This window comes from Astatotilapia calliptera, chromosome 16, assembly GCF_964374335.1.
Source record: "Astatotilapia calliptera chromosome 16, fAstCal68.1, whole genome shotgun sequence".
NCBI lineage: Eukaryota > Metazoa > Chordata > Actinopteri > Cichliformes > Cichlidae > Astatotilapia > Astatotilapia calliptera.
The window spans coordinates 19,469,891-19,490,575 of NC_137437.1; the positions used below are offsets into that span (position 1 = coordinate 19,469,891).

General features: G+C 39.2%; 1 protein-coding gene across 1 annotated transcript in view; it reads left to right on the forward strand.

Annotated features, from left to right (window-relative positions):
* hs6st3b (heparan sulfate 6-O-sulfotransferase 3b) overlaps positions 1-20,685 on the forward strand; it is an 85,962-nt gene extending 65,277 nt beyond the window's left edge. The window contains exon 2 of the mRNA XM_026144543.2: positions 14,951-20,685. Coding sequence (XP_026000328.1) covers positions 14,951-15,719 — 769 coding nt within the window. The 3' untranslated portion in view covers positions 15,720-20,685. The remainder of the gene's footprint in view (positions 1-14,950) is intronic.

The following is a 20,685-nucleotide window of genomic DNA, read 5'->3' on the forward strand; positions in this document are numbered from 1 at the left end:
GAGAAGTAATATCCCTTTAAGCTCTCTTTGCCAATGCTGTACGGTGACGCTGTCTGGCTCTCTTTTTCACAAGGTTAAACACATGACGTCTGTAAAAGATAGACGAATCAAGATGAATTACCGTACAATCAAATGAATTTGATTGTACGCTTGCCTGCTCCGCACCGCATTATCTCCCTGTAATACATTTCATAAGGAACGGTGCAGATAACTAAAGGGAACGTGCTGGTTTGTGCTTAATTAAGATCACAATCGCTAATGGGTTAACTTCTTGCTGCTCTTTGCTCTCTCTGTAGAAACTGTCTTGAAACACAGACATGACACGCATCCTCTCAGCACAACTGAGACGCGCTATTATAATAATCTTTGCATGAAAATGATCTCTTGCAGCAAAGTCTTGTCTGAACGATGCAGGACTTCGCTGATAAATAGCTGAACGACGGTGTGTTCGCGCCGTTGACTATTTTCCTCCAAACTGTGACGAGAGTCAACGCCGAGCTGATACCAGCCCCCGTGCTTTTATGTGCGTGACAATCTCAAGATGTAATCTCAAAACTCTAAAGCCTCACTCTTTTTAATGCGAGATGCCATTAAGTTCTGAGGCGTTTATGTCTTTTTAATGAGAGAGTTAAATTGCCTTCATACGCAGTGAGTTTTGTGCAAATGAAAACCTTGCAGACTATGAATGTCAAGTAGACGACTAAATGTTCCTTGGCACATTGTCTGCCACAGCCTGTAGCATTAGGTTGCACGCTGATGACCATGTGATGAGTCTGAGCACTACTCTCTGCTGGAAAATGTTTAAAATGTAATGAACAAAACGTAAATGCATAACAGCAAAAAGAGGGGTGAAAAAAGGACTAAAATCTCAGAAATTAAACACATTTTCAAGTCGAGTCATTGCAGCAGACAGACTTGAGAAATATCTACGTCGCTGTGGCCTTTTGATCCAGAATATCTAGACATCTGTATCCTGCAGAAGATAATTCCTTTGGAGCAAGCGATATCTGAAACATCTTCACGCACAGCAGGTTTGTGACAGTTACAGCACAAGATATCAGTTATTTATTGCTCACAATACATTTTCTCAAATCAGCTCACTGTCTTCTACTCTTTACGCCACATCAGTGCTGAGGTTAAACGGGTTTCTTCATCTGAAAACACAAAGTCTTTTTCTTATGATGGTCCTTAGGTAGTTGCCACAGGTTGGCTCAGTGCATCCTGTGACACAGAGCATGGGTGAACTTCTGTCACATGATAACAGGTGGCTGTCTGTGGTGAGGTGGGAGAGGGCATAACCTCTCATCTGTTTACGAACAGTCTCTGGCAGTCGATTTGAATGCCCCTCGAGTGCAGATTGATGACCTTTGGCCCATTTCCACTCACACTGCCATGACAAGTTTCAGTCAGTGTGGTGCTCTCTAGCTCTGCGAAAAACTAGAAATAGGCCCCTTCCCTTTTTAAGGGAATAGTATTGTATTTGGTATGCATGAAATATTCCTTTTTAAGACCTTTAAGATGTTTGTAGTGCAGTAAAAAGAAAAATCTTATGAGGATAGCATCACATTACTTTGATTGCATAATTGGAGACTAAGTATCAGAATTTCAGGATCAGGGCCACTCCTCCAAATGTGCTCCTTCCGGTTCTCATCTACAGTGGGATGCAAAAGTTTGGGCAACCTTGTTAGTCGTCATTATTTTCCTGTATAAATTGTTGGTTGTTACAATGAAAATGTCAGTTAAATATATCATATAGGAGACACACACAGTGATATTTGAGAAGTGAAATGAAGTGTATTGGGTTTACAGAAAGTGTGCAATAAGTGTTTAAACAAAATCAGGCAGGTGCCGGTGATGGATAACGAGCACTGATTTGTAAATAAGTGCACATGAAGAACTTGGGCTTCTTATATAATACTATACTATCGCTCAGTGATGATGGCTGACCCTCCCTGAGTCTGATTCCCATGGAGGTTTCTTCTTTTAAAATAGAGTTTTTACTTCCCACTGTTGCCAAGTGCTTACTGCCAAGTGTTTTACCAGTCGGTGGTTGCTGGAGTACTTTTCTATGCTGTGGTGTGCTGGGGGAGCAGCACAGCAAAGAGGGACTCATCCAGGCTGGAGAAACTGATCAGGAGGGCTAGCTCTGTGGTCGGCATGAAGCTGGACACTCTGGTGACAGTGGCAGAGAAAAGGACATTAAAGAAACTGATGGACATTATGGACAATGCCAGGCATCCTCTGCACACGGCCATAAACAACCAGAAGAGTCTGTTCAGTGACAGGTTGCTTCTCCCAAAGACAAGAACTAACAGACTTAAAAACTCCTTTGTCCCACACGCCATCAAACTGTTTAACTCCTCTCTGGTGGGGAGAGGGAGGGGAAACAGGAGGACAAAGGAGGGGGGAACAACTAAGCTGTAGTGCCTCTTCACCTCACTGTGCAATACCTTTTGTGCAATACTTTTGTAAATAGTCAACAGTGCAATAGACCTCAATACTTGAAATGTGCAATTCACTTGTATTTTTATTTTTTATTCCTATTTATTCTATTTATCCCCTTTGTATATTTTATTTATATTGTCTCTGTATTATATATATGTGTGTGTGTGTGTATATATATATATAATATTCTGTAACTCTGTAACTTCTGTCGGTGCTGTGCTTTTTTGGAAATCGAATTTCCCAGAGGAACCCACCCGAGGGATTAATAAAGTTCTATCTTATCTTATCTCTTATCTTATCTTACTCATCGGAGATCATTGGATTGTTTGACAGACATAGACTTTATTTAATCCCACACAGAGGAAATTCACTTGTTATAGCAACACAAGAAAGAAAGTGAATTAGAGATATATTAGAAAAACTAGAAATAGAAAAAAATATAAATAACTTGTGTGTACAAAAAAGCCAAAACACACACTGAGATTTTTCCTTATATATACATAGAGTACAGTGGGAGCAATAATAATATACATGTATTTTTAAACAGCATTTATCCTGGGTGGGTATTGTACAGCCTGACTGCTGCTGAAATAAAGGACCTGCACTCCATCCTACATCGTCATGGTAACAGTCTACTCCTTAAGGAGTTAGTTGTTGTTGGGGATTTCTCTGTATTATCGTAGGGTCTTTACCTCCATACAATTAAAACTGAATATATTAAAATTGTATATATTTATGAATAAATTCGACATGTATGACCATTACAGGATTTCATGTAGGACCATAATAACAACGTCGACAATTTCTTCTGCTGAATGTGAAGTTTTTTAATATTAAAATTCAAGATATTGTGTCTTCATTGGCTTTATCACATACAGTATTTATATTTAACACTGAGTATATAAATAATGGATATTATTTAAGTATACTGAGTAGTTACTTATTGAGTGTCTTGCAGTCTCAAAGTCTGTTGATACTAATATAACAAATTTTTATGCAGATTTCATGGGCGTTGGTGTTCTTTCATTCACACAGCAGAGTGCAATGCAATACATGAAAGCATCAAATTATAATTAACAGTTTTGATACCCTTTTCTTCTCAGCTGCTGGTGGCATGAATTTTCACCTTCATCGCTTGTTTATATGACACGATTTTTATCAAGTTAATCTGACACAAACTCAGCCATGTTTGAGCTTACGTATGAACGGGATCAGAGATAGGAGCTCTTCACACTTACCAGAAATGCTGTGATGTTTCTCTTTAACATGCATTTTCCATTAGGACATGCTTCTGTTGATGGTAAGCAAATTCTTATTATACAAAGTGTACTGCGAGGTTTATGAATTGATATCACTGCTGCAGTAACAATATACATTGTTTAGTTTGCTTGAATGTTCAAAGAGTGAGCCCCAAGTGGAGGCTTTTTTTTTTTTTTAAATGTTCTCCAATCTAAGTGAGATAAGCATCAGAGTCCAGCATCATTTGTCCTTTGGCACTACAGTGGACAGGCTGATAAAGAAAATACAATAAAGGGCTGCAGCTTCCGGTAGGTAACAGATTACTTTCAAGGTTATTTCTTTCTTTTTTTATCCACAGGAGGCTGTAAATTCAAACTTCCTCTGAGAGCTTTGATCTGATTGTTTTCTCTGCTCCGACTGCTCCTGCGTTTCCTGTTCAGTCTAAGACAAACTACCACTAGTTTAACAGATACAGAAATATATGTTTAGAGATGATCATACACCGCTTGGGCAGGCTTTTTATAAATTTTGGCATAATCATGAAGCATTTCAGGTGAGTTACATCTGCTGTATTATTCAAAGTGTTAAAGAGTTTTTCATTTACACCATCCTTTTTCTTTGGAAGCCTCTGCTCGTGTGTAGTTGTTATTACTATAATTTAATACACACTGAATGAGGAGTTGTCATAGATGACTGTATCCTTATTTGTGTGGGTCTACCTGAGGTAGTTTAGCTGAGGGCAGTGCCACTGCTGTACCGGGGCTCTGGTGTCATTTCATTTTCTAGTTAAAAAAACAAATTCAAAGTCACGATCTGTAAATACTGGAAACAGGGATTGTCGTGCTTAGCGTGTAATTAAAAGAAACGTGCTTTACTGCCTAAGTCCCCGCTGTCTTGGTAATTTAAAGCAAACGCTTCACAGCTGATTTTTATGAAATGCTGTCTTAGTTTTACACCAGATTTAGACCAAATCTTCCAAAAAGTTCAGCGTGAGACGAGACTTTGTGTTCTTTTTGGTCAGCAGTGGTTTTGTCCTTGGACTCTCATGTGGATGGCGTTTTTGCCCAGTTTCTTTTTTAATGTTGAATCATGAACACTGACCTTAAGTGAGGCAAGTGAAGTCTGAATTTTATTTTATGTTGTTCTGGGGTCTTCTCTGGCGTCCTGGATGAGCTGTCGATGCGCTCTTGGAGTAATTTTGGTAGGCTGGCCGATCCTGTACGGGGTCACCACCATTCCAAGTTTTCTCCATTTGTGGATAATGGCTCTAACTGCAGTTCGCTCAGTTCCCAAAGGCTTACACAAGGATCTCTAACCCTTTCCAGACTGATAGATGTCAGTGACTTTGTTTTTTATCTGCCTTTAAGTTTCTTTAGATTGTGGCATGATGTGTTGCTTTTTGAGATCTTTTAGCCTAGTAAACAGGCGTGGGTGTGACGAGTGAAACGGACCTCTGCTTAATAAAAATGTGGCCAATCACAGTTAATGATTTAACAACGGTTAAGGTCAATGACTTTTAAGCTACAAAACTGCATTTTGTAATTACTTTTTGTGTGAAATTAAAAGTAGTTTGGTGATCTGAAACATTAATGTGTGACAAATGCAGAAACAACTAAGAAATCAGGAAGGGAACAGCTATTGTATAAATGTTTTTCTTGGTGAAAAACAAGAAGAATTCACCTTTTACTCTTCAGCTGCTCCATCTCAGAGTGAATGAGAATAGTTCATAGTACGTACAGCAAATTGTGATTAAAAATAAAAGTTGGGCATAGCCGTCCTGCTTCCTTTGCCCTTGCTGCTGGAGCCACATTAGCGCTCAGCCTGCTGTTGACATGCTGAGGGAAAACACCAGGAGCTACCTCTCTGAACTTGTTAGACATGTGCACAGGATTCAGCCCCACTATAGCCATTAATTGTTTCTGCTGTGGTGTTAAAATAATGGCTTTCGTAAGTGTGTTTCCACCACTGAAAAAGAAAACAAAATCAGAAGATATAAGTAGAAATTTCAAGGGATTACGTCAAAGTAAGATTTTAGTAAGTTGGAAATTTGAGATAAGAAACTGAACTTTTGACTTATGGATGGGAAAAAATGTTTTCCATGCTTATTTTTAAGAATCAGTAATTCAAATTCATTCTGTGTTGAACCATACTATGTAAAACAATTGACGAAGATATACGCTATGACATTGATGTAATAGCCAGACTTTAGTTCAGGGCTGGACAAATGTTAAATAACCAATTTTGCTCTGCATACCCTTCTTTTTTGAAAATGATTGCTAGTGGGCACATGTATACTCAGCACTGCTATTGAGGGTCACCAAAATTAAGAGTATAAGGCATCAGGCAACAGATGTAGGCTATGGTGTACAAAAAAAAATGTTAATTTGCTGTATTGTCTACACATTTTTCAGTTCAGTTGGAGAATGTAATGAATTATTTACAACAACATAATAATAATTTTCCTCAAAATCACAAATTGTGTTGTCCCTATTTTTGTATGAAGGTCCTTAAGCTTAATTAACATGACTCCCTACTTAATTTAAACTAATCTCAGATTATCCTCTGCTGTGTGACGACAGGTATTTGCACAACAAGAAAGTGTTATAGGTACAACCTTTTGGGCTTTCAAAGTTCATCATGTTGAAATTCAGGGAATTTTTACTGTATTTGTTGTTGCAAGTTAGTCATCTGAAAACACTGTTTATGAAACAGCATCATAGAAAGGTATAACCATCTTCTGTAACACCTTTCATTTTCCTTCATTTTAAAAAAAAATCTTCTCAGCTTGATGTATGTTTTAGTTTTTTAGATATATCCATTTACCATGCTGAAATTGTTTTTTGAGACAGAATTAGACTAGCGCTGTGTTGCCATGACTGTCATCAGCTTTTATCAGTGTCATGATTTACCTGACTGATGAGTCTTCGGAAAATAGCTGCAAGACAAAGAGCGAGAAAGGTGAGTGATGGCTGTTTGTATGTGCTGCAAGCGGGTGGCAGCGAAGAGAGACAATGCACAGCATAACTAGAGACAAACACAACAGATACAGAGGGAGACTGACGAGTGAAATCAGCAGCGTGATTAATGTGACAACCTTTAAGAAAAGGTTATAGATCCGGGGGGAACACTAATGTCTGTAGGACATGGGGGAGAAGCAGAGTGGAGAAATGGCAGGAGTCAACTGAGGTGAAAAATTACAGGGATACTCATTCATGTGGAGTACTGTACTCTGTACTGTGTCTTCAGAAGTCCACTCCTAGAGATATTTATCTCAATGTATGGTATGTTCTCCCTTTTGAATGGCAGTGCTGAATATTGTTATTGAGGCTTTTTTACACTCTGTGGAATTTCAATATCATGAAATAAAAAAACCCAGCAAGATGTTGTACTAACCGCGCATGTTTGGAGGTCTTCTTTACTATTCACAGCTATACTGACTATATCTCATTAAACCTTCTGTTTCTATTTTGTCTATGCTAATGTTGGCCACTAATAGCAGCTGCTAATAGCCTTTCACTGTGAGTTTGGACTTTTTGACTCTTCCACAACAAATATGAGCAATAAGTTCAAGTACACAGGGGCCATTTTTATTATTTATTCACCATGAAGCAATTTTTTCATTAGCTTAAAAATTAAACTGACGTTTTACCGACTACATCAGGTTTGTTTTTGAGCGCTGTGGTTATTTTTTGGTTGGTTTGTTATGTCATCATTTGCTAGCAATTACATTTTTAGTTTAAAATGATGCAGTACTGGGTTACTTCTTGCTGGGACTAGATTACTTTTTTAATGCCTGTCATGTCTGGTAGCTCTTGCAGTCAGAATCAGGACCATAAATGCACACAGACTCTCTACAGGCTCATCTTAGTTTTATTTTTCTGTTTATGCTTTTGATTTAATTTGATTAATTTTAATTGATTTTTTTTTTCATTTTTACTGTTATTTAAGAGTATATGTGTAATATGACCAAGTGGTGAGAAAACAGATGAAAAGATAAGAATAAGAAAGTAAAATTCTTTTTTTTCACCATAGACGCAAGTTTAAGAGTTGTTCTGTTACTTTTCTATTAATTGTTTTTGTTACTATTTTGCAGGAGGCAGCTGTTTAAGACAGTGATCCAATACACAGGTACTCGTGTTGATCATTTTGATAATTAAAAAGTAAGAATTGATATGGCGTTAATAAGACATATTTAATAATACTGCAATATCCACGTGCCGCGTGTGTTCTGTAAGTTGCCATTATGACCCTTAAAGCTGATAGCAGATGTTAGACTTTGGAGATTATTTATTAATTAATTTTTAATTCATCTTATTCACTTTCGGTATCTGTTCAATGTGATTGGTCTTTCGGAATATTTGACATACTTTTTTGTTAGGGTTTCAGAAACTCTCTCCACCTTGTTGCAAACATATTTTGTTAAACAATGGATAGAAAACACCATTAATAATGTCAAAGATTGGTTAGTTTGACAGCATTTTTTATATTTTTATAATTATTATTACTTTTTATTCTGTAAGTATTATTGTTTTTATTTGATTTTTGATTTGGTTGTTGTTTGCTTTGTAACAGGTTTTTGTCTCAGAAACCAGCTCTTATTCCCAGTAATGGCTGCTTATTGCCGTCTTCCTTCCTAGAAACCCACGTTCGGGGTTCCAGCCCTTGTTTGCTCTAAAATGCATCTGGCACCACTTGCTAAGATCACCAAGCATGGCACAAACACAGAGGGGGCTAACTATAGGAACAAAGTGGATTTGAGATTAGTAGTGCTTCATGTTCTCTGCATCAAATTTGGTTGAGTTGCGGGTGAGAATCTTTAGAGCATAACTTCAGTGTCACTCACTAGTCACTCCTGATTGTTGTTCAGTCTCCTTTTTTCCAGTTTTGATCATGTGGAAATTAAATTTTCAGCTTTTGACTGAGTTTTTCAAGTCACACACAACTGATAATAAGCAAACGGAGACTTATTTTATTTCAAAGTTCTCCCAAGTTTCTCTCATCTGCAGTGCCCAGAGGTTGTTCACTTTCACCTTGCAGTTCTGCAGCTGTTACTGACTAAATTTAGGATTTATTTTTTCTTTCCCCAGTAGAAATTACATACAATAGCCTGGGGCTTAAGTCAGGATCTGATTGGTTAATTAGTAACGAGTGGAAACAGCACTCGTGTATCATGGCTCAACACCTCACCCATTTGAATTGCTCAACAAACCAAAGATGTGAGGTTGATTTGAATATTGCTTATAATCACGTCCAGGTTGCGGCACAGAAGTGCGCAGGCCTTTCTCTGCTCTAACTTCAGCCGAACATTATGCGTTAATGTTCCCATCGCTCATAGCACGAAGTTGACCGAGAGCCCCTTAATGGCCCCCGTAGACGAGTGGCACGTAACTTCAACATCTGACTAACGAATGTGGCTGGGGCCCTTTGAGGCGTTTTATCCCCTCCACTCACCCTACCCACAATTCCTGGCTGCTGCTCTAAAATGTTGAGAGGCTCAAAATGACACAGGGGGGATGAGAAAGTAGTAAAGATGAATATGAACCTATAAATTAAAATGCTCTAGAATATAGAGTAATTAAAGAGACATTAAATGTGATACACTCGTTTATAATCTTTAAAGTCTTGCAGGGATCAGGCAGTGTAATGCTAATCATAAATACACCCCGGCTCATATGAGGCAAGGTATTAAATTAAGTGGTGAGTTTTAGCAGAGTTAAAATAGACGGACAACAACAAGCACTGAGATATTTTGAACAGACTCATAAGGAAGATGCTGCCAAATAGGAGAATGACATTTTGATTCTGCTGTTTTCATCCTCACTCTGTGACTGTAACAATCAGAGATTGATGTTACATGTCCTCCATAATCCGACTGACTCTCTTGACTGTGGCGGCTTCATGATGGGAAATATGTTCATATATTAGCAGTAAAAAGATGTAAAACAATGTTATTCTTGATGCTCCTGAACCACAGAGGAATAATGGAGAGAAATCAAGGCTGTTACTTTGTGAGAATAAATCAGAGAAGTCAAGAGACAGTAAGAGCCTTCACCCAATACAAAAGCACCGCTTCACCACCACCACCACCCCCTGTCACACAAGCACGGCGTCTACATCCCAACAGCATTAGTCAGTCCCATTGTTGTACTGGGACCTGGTCCGTCTTTACTTATTTACTGCTCAGTGCGTTAGCCTTTGCTCTGAACCACTTTTTGCCCGGCTCACAGCAATATATTGTTTTGCTTTTCCCTATTGTCTAGCTCACCCTCAAGCACCTACAACAATATCCAACTCCCACACACGAATGTCTTGATAAGTGAATTCAGTTTGTCCACTTTCAAACAAGATGAGCTCAGTCTGAAAGTGAAATGTCCTTTTCAGCAGCCTGCAATCAGGGAGAAGCAGTGGGCTGGAATTGTGTCACTGAGGCTAATTACAGGCAATTAAAAGCCAGTTGTCTGTTCACTGTCAACGGCTGAGGCTGGAACTACCCGTTTCTTTATGTAGTATGGGTTTAGGAGGTTACATTTCTTTGACAATATTCATTGAACAGCACTTCAGGGGTCGGCAGCTTCAGTTGGTTGGTGGATCTGATGGTCACTGAACAACTGGATTGATTGCTATGAAATTCTCATACAAGTATTCAGGGTTCGTACAGCATGAAATCAGTCCCCTGATTTTTCTTGTACACTCTAAGAGGCTGTTTTTGTTTTTAGGAACATATCTCATGTCAGTTTTGGATGGATAGCCGCATAATCCAAACTAATTTCAACAATAATTTACCCGTCGCCATGCATTTTTAATAACCCGACTCTCTGACATATCCTGGAGTGCCATCTGATTCTGATCTATCTATAAAATGATGTTACCATGAGTGCTTGGTTTATTGTTTTTGTCTGTGAACTATTAAATTTGCTAAAATGAGTGTGGTCAAAACGGAGCGTTAAAATGTTAGAGTTGTGATTGTATTAAACATGCTCTCACTCTCTCTCCGAGTGTGCAGCATGAGTATACTGATATTTACTACGTATAAGCTGTTTCAAGCTTACAGAAAATTACTAGATTTTTGTGCACAGAGGAAATGTTTTCCAAAAGAATAAAAAATAAAATATATCGTTTATACTCCCGTGGAACTGTTATGTCACATTCCATAACAGTTTTTTGTAGCTTTCGAGCTCTTTGTTAGCACTTTCTTGACCTACCGTGAATGTCTTTAAACCGAACAAGGCTACATCTGCGTCTGTTACTTTGCTACAAGTTTTTTCTGGTTTATTTTCACATCCAAAAAAGGAACGATGCAACAAAAATGTCTTTATCTCTTTGTGGTGTAGCATGAATTTGTGGTTTAACCTCTTGAGACCCCGTGTCCTCTTATGGGAACATTCCATTTAGGTTTTTCTGTACTTTCTGCTTCATTCTGCTTAATAAAGCGTTTCATCGTAAGTTGTGTCCCAAATTCAACAAGTGGCACAAAAACAAACCAATGGAGGCCCAGTAGAGTGCAATCAGATAAAGAGTTTATTAAGAACACACGTGCGGGAAGAAGTACACAGCATCACATCTGCGGACTTCTGCCAAAAATACACAGAGAATGGTTTATATATCATCAGGGTTAAACGCCCCTTCTGGCGTTCTATAACATATTTTTGTATTTCTAAGAACATCATTTGCATCTTGTACAGACAATGAGACAATTTTGAGAGCTAAGGTCAGACACAGAAGTTCCTCTTTCTAACATCTTTTCCCAAATATGGCGATGATTTCAGGCCCTGGAGATACCCGTGGACATTTCTTCTTTTTGACCCATCTTCTGTCTTCTGTTGCTAAGCAAACTCAAGTGCCACAGGTTACAACAAGAAGCTGAATACATTCAGGCCTTCACTCAAGCCTGTTTCTAGATTATATGCACTATATGTGTTTTGTAAGCGTGTATATGCACTTTTAACCTTCTATAGATCCAAGTCACCTACACAATAGATTGTGAAGACATCGCGCTTCACAAAGCTTAAAACCTTCTTTAATAGACTGAGCATCAACACTGAATGAGCACAAACATGCAATGTGTATAAAATGGTCTTAGCTGTACCTGTAATAAAAGGTTAATGTAAAGTCAGCAGGTTTTAATAAACATCTTAATGCAGTATCAATACTATAGATTATATCATTAATGATGCAGAATATATCGTAGCCATAAAATAATTTCTTTAATTCCACAGTTGCAATGGTGACAAAAAAAAAAGCACAAAAACTTGCTGTCAACCTAAGAAGTGATGCCTTTTTAAAATTACTTTCGGTTCAGAGATGATCTTTCATTTTTATAATAATCAGGTCTAGCTAATCCCAGATAGCTTGGAGAAATTAAAAATGCATCCCAAACAAGATCTCAGGAGGTTGCGATTCTTCCTCTAAAACTAAAGGCCTTTTTTATGATTTTTAAAATGCAGAATGTTTTCTGTTATCGTTTCCTGTATTTACTAATACAGTACTATCACATCACCATGACATTGCCTTTGATGGGGCCTGTTTGTCTTTTTGTCCGTGTGTACTAAACAGCAGACTCCATAGCTCTATCGTGCTAAGTCTAAAACTCTGCACTGAACCTTTCTGCTTCTTTTTTGTATTTTTTTGTATTTTTTTGTCTTTTTTTCCTGGCTTTGTTGTGCACAGGAAGAACATTGCATTATATTTTGATGTGTCCCTATAACACCACCACTGAAGTACATCAGCACACTACTCTAAGCACCACAATTTTTTTAGTATTCTTTCTGAGTTCTTCGAATATATTTTTTTTATTTGTTATTTGATTCACTTTGAATGCCCAAGAACCTGCTTAGAATAAATATGTATGGATTACAGATACAGAGTGTGTGTTGTTCTCTCAAAAAATGCTCAAAATAGCTCTTTAATCAATTATTGAGAACATGAAGCTTATGATTAAAAAAAAACTTTAAATGAATAACAAATACCTTTTTATAGCCATTGAATCAAATTACTGCAAGACATTTTTTCTGTTGTATCTGTCAGATATAGTTTCATTCACGTGCTATCAAGCTTCTTCCATGTCCATTATATACGTCTGTATAAATTACGCTGGACTTTAATATTCCTGTCAGCACCTGCGTCTTACTCAGTTCCACTCCCTACTTTAGTTTCCATTTTTATCCATACTTTTAAATTCCTCTTTCATCTCTGTTTAATGGCCCCAGTTTAATTTGTGCTCCACTGAAGTCATGCTGCTGCTGCTGCTGCTGCTGCTGCTGCTCCTTTAGAGATGAGCATTCTGGGGCAGAATGAGCCGCAATATGCCTCCTATCCATTATTGATCCATGATTAACTAGAGTTCACACAGGATTTCAGCACGCTAAAATAGGCTGGGAAATCTTGGCAAGTGGATGCCAAGATTTGGCGCCACTTTGCCATACAAGACAAGCTGCACTTTTCCTACAACAGCCTTACAGTGTGTTTTTTTTCTGGTTTTTGTGAGAAGTAACTGTGAGGGTGGTACTGGTGTTACCACAGGTCAGAAGTAAAAGAATCCTGTCAGCGTACCCCCCCCCCTCCCCCCTCGACAGCCATCTGTATCACTCAGGGAAAGCCTCCTCGAGACAGCTCTGCACACCCACTGATCCTGATGTATTTTGACATTGATGGTGCACACAACTGACCTTTGGGCTGTCGAGTGCACTCAAACAACACTTGCTGCATGTGTTTATGTCCCTAGTCTAATGAGGATGTATCTGCAGCCAGCCTACTCCAGAAGCAAGTGCCAGTATGCAGCTGCTGCTACCGGGGATGTAATGACAGCTTCTTGCCTGACTCATACTGGGTAACATTTCAGGAGTGGTGTTCCTTTGGCACTGTTAAGATGAATCTTCATCGCATAAACTCACTTGCATGTTCTTCATTTTGAATTTATGCCATTCTTACATGTGATCAACTTCATATTCTCTCTGTCTTAAAATGTTTTTAATTAAAATGGAATTAATAAAATGTTAATATGGGGGTGAAATGCCAGCTGCATGCTTGGAAGTGCCTCCGGTTTACCAAAAATTAAAGTATACCAAGTGTATTGTGTGCAGATAGTACTTCACAACCCCTTATTCTTTTCCCGTATTCAATCCTACCAGACGAATAAGCAAAGAGAACTCTTTGTGTAACTTTTTTTCCCCACTCGTGGGTAAGACTGTGCAGATATTTGCTCTTCTGAAAGCACTGAGGCAGCATTGAGAGCTGCTTTGGTCTCAGAGTGAAATCTCAGAAGTCGCACGCCACTTTACCTGCCCGGAGTGCTCTCAGGGGGGCGGCAGCGTCATTAAATATGCATGAATCTCACGGGAAATCATCTTAGGAAAGCTTTACCTAGCCAACGCCTGTCTGATCTTTGTTTTTCATCTGAATGGGCTTTGACGCAGCTCCAGTACAGCATTTGCTTGTAGAGGTCAGACTGGTACGAAGGGCAGTCGTAGCATGAGTTGAGTAGGTTGTCACTGTGAAGCGAAAACGAAAATCTTCTACTTCTATATAATTTGTGCGCTCGCCCTGTGACAGCTGGGATAGGTCGCTGCTTTTTATGTTATTAGTATAGAGACTGATTGTCAACCACAGAGCTTTGTCACTCACTCTTTTTTTTCATATACACCTTTGTCAACACTGCAACAGTCTTATGCATTGAAGTCGTGATTGGTTCTTTGTTTTCCATATTGAGTGAAAATGACATTTTCACTGGCATTTTCACTTGGGTTGTGTGTGGGGGTGTTTACCATTTGTTCATCAGCAAAAAAAAGAAAAAAAGAAAATCAGATGTGTTCTCTTCTATAAGCCCTGCTGTTGATAACAACAGGATACTCATTTAAATGTGCTACAGATTTCAAACGCGACAGCTGAAACCTCATTATTTTTGCAAAAATGACATGTTTAGGATTTAGCTGGGTCAGTTTTACCCACTTTCTCCATGACTATGGGTTACTCTGTGTCTTGAATCCCAATTATTCTCTGTGTTGGCAGGTGGAAGAAATCTGTGGAATGGAAACAGCCCTATTTCAGTTTTGTAAATTCATTGCTCCGGTGCAAGGGTTCAATTTTCAAGGGCAATATATAGAAACCAACTGTAACAACCTCATTAGTGAGAGTTTCAGTTTTCCAATTAGCATTCAACCTTGAAGTTTTATGCTCAGACAAAAGTCACCATCTGTCAGCACAATGTAGGGCGACCCTCTGTGATAGTGATGCGCTCACAGCTCTCTAACTGTGTTTGTTTTGGCTGCAGGAACTTCTACTACATCACCATGCTGCGCGACCCAGTCTCCCGCTACCTGAGCGAGTGGAAACATGTCCAGAGAGGAGCCACATGGAAGACCGCCCTCCATATGTGTGATGGACGTTCACCCACCCAGGACGAGCTGCCCACCTGCTACAGTGGGGATGACTGGTCCGGCGTCACCCTGACAGAGTTCATGAACTGCCCGTCGAACTTGGCGAACAACCGTCAGGTCCGCATGCTGGCTGACCTGAGCCTGGTGGGCTGCTACAACCTGTCCTCCATGAACGAAAGCCAGCGCAACCACATCCTTTTAAGCAGCGCCATGAGCAACTTGAAGAACATGGCTTTCTACGGCCTGACCGAGTTTCAGCGTAAGACCCAGTACCTGTTTGAGCGGACGTTCAGCCTGCGCTTCATCTCTGCCTTCACGCAGATTAACAGCACGCGAGCTGCCAACGTGGACCTGAGCGAGACTGTGCGCAAACGCATCGAGGACCTCAACTACTTGGACATGCAGCTGTACGAATATGCAAAGGACCTGTTCCTCCAGCGTTTCCAGTTCACCCGCCAGAGGGAGCACCAGGAAGTGCGCTTGAAGAGGCGCGAGGAGAAGCGCTGGCTGCGGGAGCAGAGAGACCAGGTCAGGCCTTGGCCGCCCAAACACAGAGGCGGTGGCAACAGAGGCGGGAGAGTGGGAGGAGGTTTTGAGAAGGAAACTGAGAGTGACTTCCCAGCCACCACCGAGGACTACACGAGCCAAGTAGCCCGCTGGTGAGGCGCTGGTCCAATAAAGAGAGAGGAGCAAGAGAGAGCGGTGGATGGAGATTCGCAGTGGACTAGTTAAAAGAAACGTTGGACTCTCTCTTGTGCATCTTATGTCTCTCTTTGTGTCTCACCATTAACCTGTCTGCTGAATCTATCTGTTTTGTCAGCTTCAGTGTGATCCGAGTGCTCCGCTATTTCTTTAAGAAAACTGCCAAGTTTGAGCCTTGCAGCAGCTCTGTCTTGGAGTACCTTTGGTGTCTTAATCTTTAAATGCTGTTTATTTTTGTCAATTAATTATCGCCCCGGTTCTTTATAAACTGTTGAATGAGATGATAAATTGGTGTGAAAGAAAAGAAGAAGAAGAAAAAAAACGCTGCTAGAGACATTGCATTGAATTCTTTTTATTTATTTATTTAGTTTATTTTGGCATTCAACATTGATGAATGTCACCGAAGTCAGCATCTACTGTATGTTGCAACTGTTAGAAAATATGACATATGAAAGTTGTGTTAGGGGAACTGGTGGTTGCATGTCACACATCCACTTTGTACTTACAACTGGGGAGAGCGATTTCCAAAAGACACACAGAGTCAAAGTGAATAGTGAAAACACTGAATCTGTTTTCCTTTAACTTAAAGTCAGGGAAACCTTCACTTCACATATTGTATGCATGCAGTACCCATCCTTTAAACCAAATTATAAAAAGGTCTGTCGCTATTGCTTTGTTTGCTGTGCAATATATATTTTATTTTCTCAAGCGCAATACCTTGCAGACTTTAACCCCCCAGCTCCAAAGACAACACAAAGGCAGTCACACAGCAGTTAGATGGCATCCAGCTGAACAAAATAACTTCAGTCATTTCCTGTACTGTTGGTAGAACATTGTATCTGTGGTGGGGGAGGAGAAAAAAGGCATATTTTCTGAGTAATTCCTTTTTGAAGTAGTCAGTTGCAGAGATAAAAAGTTGGTAAATAGTACAGGTGATGAAATGTGTCAGTGTGGCTGGTATGCGGCTTGACTGTGAATGAGTTGATCAGCATTCAGTTCCCATGCTCCTCCCCGTCACACTGGCTGCTTTTACATATTTGTAGAGCTGACGGCAACTGCACTGTGGGCAGTGAGAGCGCTCTAACTCCAGCAGAGTGCCAGGATACAAAGACAAGCCTCAAAGCAGATAGTTGGAGAAAAAAAAAATGTTATTTCCTCTCCCTGATAGTTTCCAGTCCCTTGAATCCATCATGTTTTTATCTGGTTAAATAGGCTTCAGTGTGATGCTTTTTATGTTCCTTATCTCTCATTCAGTCACAACCTGTGCTTATCAAATTAAATGTTCACTAAATGTCAGCACTGGAGTCACACGGCCGCTGCTATTTTAACACTGATTTCTCGTGTTTATTCTCTAAATGCAGTTGCTTCAAAACACCTCGTGCGGTACATTTTTGTTTGATTTTGTCATGTTTGAATGATTCATCCAGCCGGTGCAGCAAATGTGTTAAATGCATACTGGTGTAGTGTTTAGAGGTGAATGGGTACACCTGCCTATATGGATATACTTCAGTTTGGCGAGTGTGTGGATGGATGGGGCAGACGAAAGATGAGGTGTATAACACATTAATAACAGTCAAGTGTTTCAAGTGTACCTAACCATGTTACAGCTCCAAACACTGAACAGCTATTTGCATCATTTAGATTTCATATAGCCATGCCATTTGTGGTGTATCAGAGGAACATTGATTAAGTGTCTGATTAATGATAATGGGGATTGCAGGACATTTTCACCCAAACAAACATTAAGGTTTTAAGTTTATTGTTTCTTTAAGTATCATAACATCTTATTTAATAAAGTACAAGTAAGGCTTTTTTTTTTTACTGTACTTACTATTTGAATGGGTGCTTTTCATCACTGGATTATATTGACAATACCCTGGCACTCTAGCCCTGATTAAAATTATGTCTCTTGAAAAACCGCCAAAACCGATTCAGCTTAAAGGCTTTTTGAGGGAGAAAAAATACTGATCACACCCGTGGTCCAGTAAGCATCCCGTCACTCAAAACTGTGATATACATGAGACTGTCCACTCACTACAATGCTGTACTACTGTATAGTATGTACTGTATGTCTTGCATGCTGCACTGTGACATTTTCTGTACAACCATAATGACAACAAAGTTGATTTGCCTGTGATGAAACTGCTAATGCTGCATATCAACTGCATTGTTACACCCAGCTGGCGACCTGTCCTTTGCTGCGGGATTGGTGCAGCAGGTGACCAGGTGTCTCACGTTCTGTAGGTGTGCAGATTGTTCTTCATTCCCTGCCGCCACGCATCCCACACATTTAGACAATGTCCCAAATTTAGACTCGATTTAATTTGGAAATTGAACACATCTCAGATAAAGCAGCTCAAAACGACATGATAATGATGTCTTAAAGGACTACTAGACAGAACAATAGCAAGAGCCCAGGAGTCTACAATCACATGAGATCAAAAACAAAGCAAAAGCTAACTTTTGTACATTTGTCATTTGCATGATTATTGCATTAGTAACATATCCCACAAATCCCACAAATTTAATTTGCCATTCATTGGCTCAAAGAGGATGTATTATTACCGGGTATGTTGTTTAAAAATGGGGATTTTTCTGAGTTTGTTTGGAAAAATATAATCAGACACATTAAAGTGAAAAAAAATGCCAAAGTGTTGCATAAACCTAACCATAAAAAAATGTCGGCCTATCAAAATCCCACAAATAACAGCACAACAGCACAGTCTGATGTCAGGAAGGGAAATAAAGTTATGAGATAAAAATCTCTGCAGAAATTGAGTTTTCAAAGGAGTTTTTATCTAAAACACTGTTGACATGAGGATGAAGGGCCAAACACACAGAAAAGACTACATTTACCAAAATGCCTGTTTATGTGTGGACAGCTTTAGTATTCTGAGTTGTGGTTATAAAAGCAATTGTGTGTAATACAATACATATTTCCTGTTGTACCATTTATTGTTGTGTGCAATCAGCACCATAATGCATAAGGTTGTAATCTAGGTAAGCTAGTGAACTAATGTGGCATGTTAGCCAACTAGCATCTACAACATGATGGGATTCTTACAGTTTTTCTACCTGCTACCAAAAAATTATAAAGCATCTAATATGAAAACAGTATCTATGGGATGGAAACAGCCATCCTGTTATCACTGACTGGTTAGGTCCTGAAGCTGTGAGCTTTTTGAATGCAGCTGTCTTGGATGAGCTGATACGTTAGCAACCTGCTTTATCATCTATTTGACACATTTTGGGACAATAATTTTCAAAAATGAACACGATTGTGTATTTAATAAAACTTGAAACTTGCAAATGAAACCAAGTATGTCTGGGAAAGTGTGTACTGAGGTCTTAGCTTAAGAGAGCAATAAAGTTGCTTTCCTAAAGACTTCCAAACCAGAACAGTCGCCAGCTGCTGGCTAGGATTTTTACTTGCAACATATTGTTTTCTTTCACAGGAAGTATTCAAGACTTCTCCTGAGATTATTTAAATGAATGGGGAGAGAGCCATTATTTTAATTTCAGTGGTCACTTGGTCATAAATAGATAGGATTTTTTTTTTAAATGCTTTAAAACGTTGGTGATTGTCCAAGAGCTTCAAAGTGTTTCTCTTTTACGGCATTTTTTATGTGAGCACACACTTACACGGCATTATTGCTTAATTAACAGCTCATTGCAGAGCGCCAGTCATGCTGACGTGATCAGCGTCTCTGTGTCATGTCACTCTCTTATGATGTCTCTGGCTGTATTCCACGTAGCCGATTGGGCTCCTGTCCCTGTGATTTTAATGTGGTAACACCTGTGCTTTTATGACAACTAAAAGTGTATGCTGTGCAAAAGCCTATTGTACTATATTATCTTACAGAGTTTAAATGCATTTTTAAGCACTTGGGGTATGCATTTCTACTGCTATCTAACCATAAGCTGATTTCTTTTATCGTCATCAGCTGCCAAAAGGATGTCTGTGTCTTTATATTACAGCCTCTAATTAACAGTATAGTAATTTTATTGCACAATTTGGACAGAGGTAATTGCAGTAGAAGAAAACACGGCACTGGGGAAATGTATAAAGCGTTACCATTTCTACACTGCAGTGCTGCACTGCTGTGTGAAAGCAGAATTACAGTGTTCCCCTCATGACAGATGGCATGAGCAGAAACGCCACATAGCTACTAATGAAACACTTGTACAGACTCGGGTTTTGTATAACGTGGGTGTGCATGTGTGTTGGTATATTGGAGGAACGGGAACAGGGGGCATAGTTGTGTGGATCTGTTGTTATTTTGTTTAAAAATAAGTCATTACCTAGAAATGGTGAGTATCTGTTTTTTCAAAAAATGAGATCTCATCAGTTTATGGATCCAGTTTTTTGTTTTCTAGTTGCAAGGTGCACTTTCTTCATCGCGCTCTTATCTACGGCACCCCTTCATCTCTTTCTGGCCACAGAAAAATATATGTTTACTTGTTGAAAATGATTAAAACAAGAGTACGCCGGTGAAATTTAAGCTCCTAATCGCTGTGATTTCTGAAGATCTGCATCACCAAATGACATTCTAAAAAGACTTTCCACCAATTAGAGAGGTGTAAATAAAGTGATGAAAAAAAGCATGAATTTTCACTCTAAATTAAAACCACTAGTCCCAGGAATGTCTGACATGCCATGTTGTTAAAGGAGGATTTCAGTGAACTTGTCCATGAAAGAGTGTCTGTCTTAGAAGCTGATTAATCTGTTTTTTTTAATGGTTTTATGTGTCGCTGGAGAGAGCACTCTTAGTGTAAGACTTTCTATGTACATATTAAAAGTCTTGTGATGAAAAAAACAATCTAAAGGCTGTTTGGCGTGTTATATTTAATCAGCCATTTTCTTGTCAGACCTTAAAAATATGAGCAAGTCCTGCTTAACACATCTGAAATAAATGCATTGAATGGC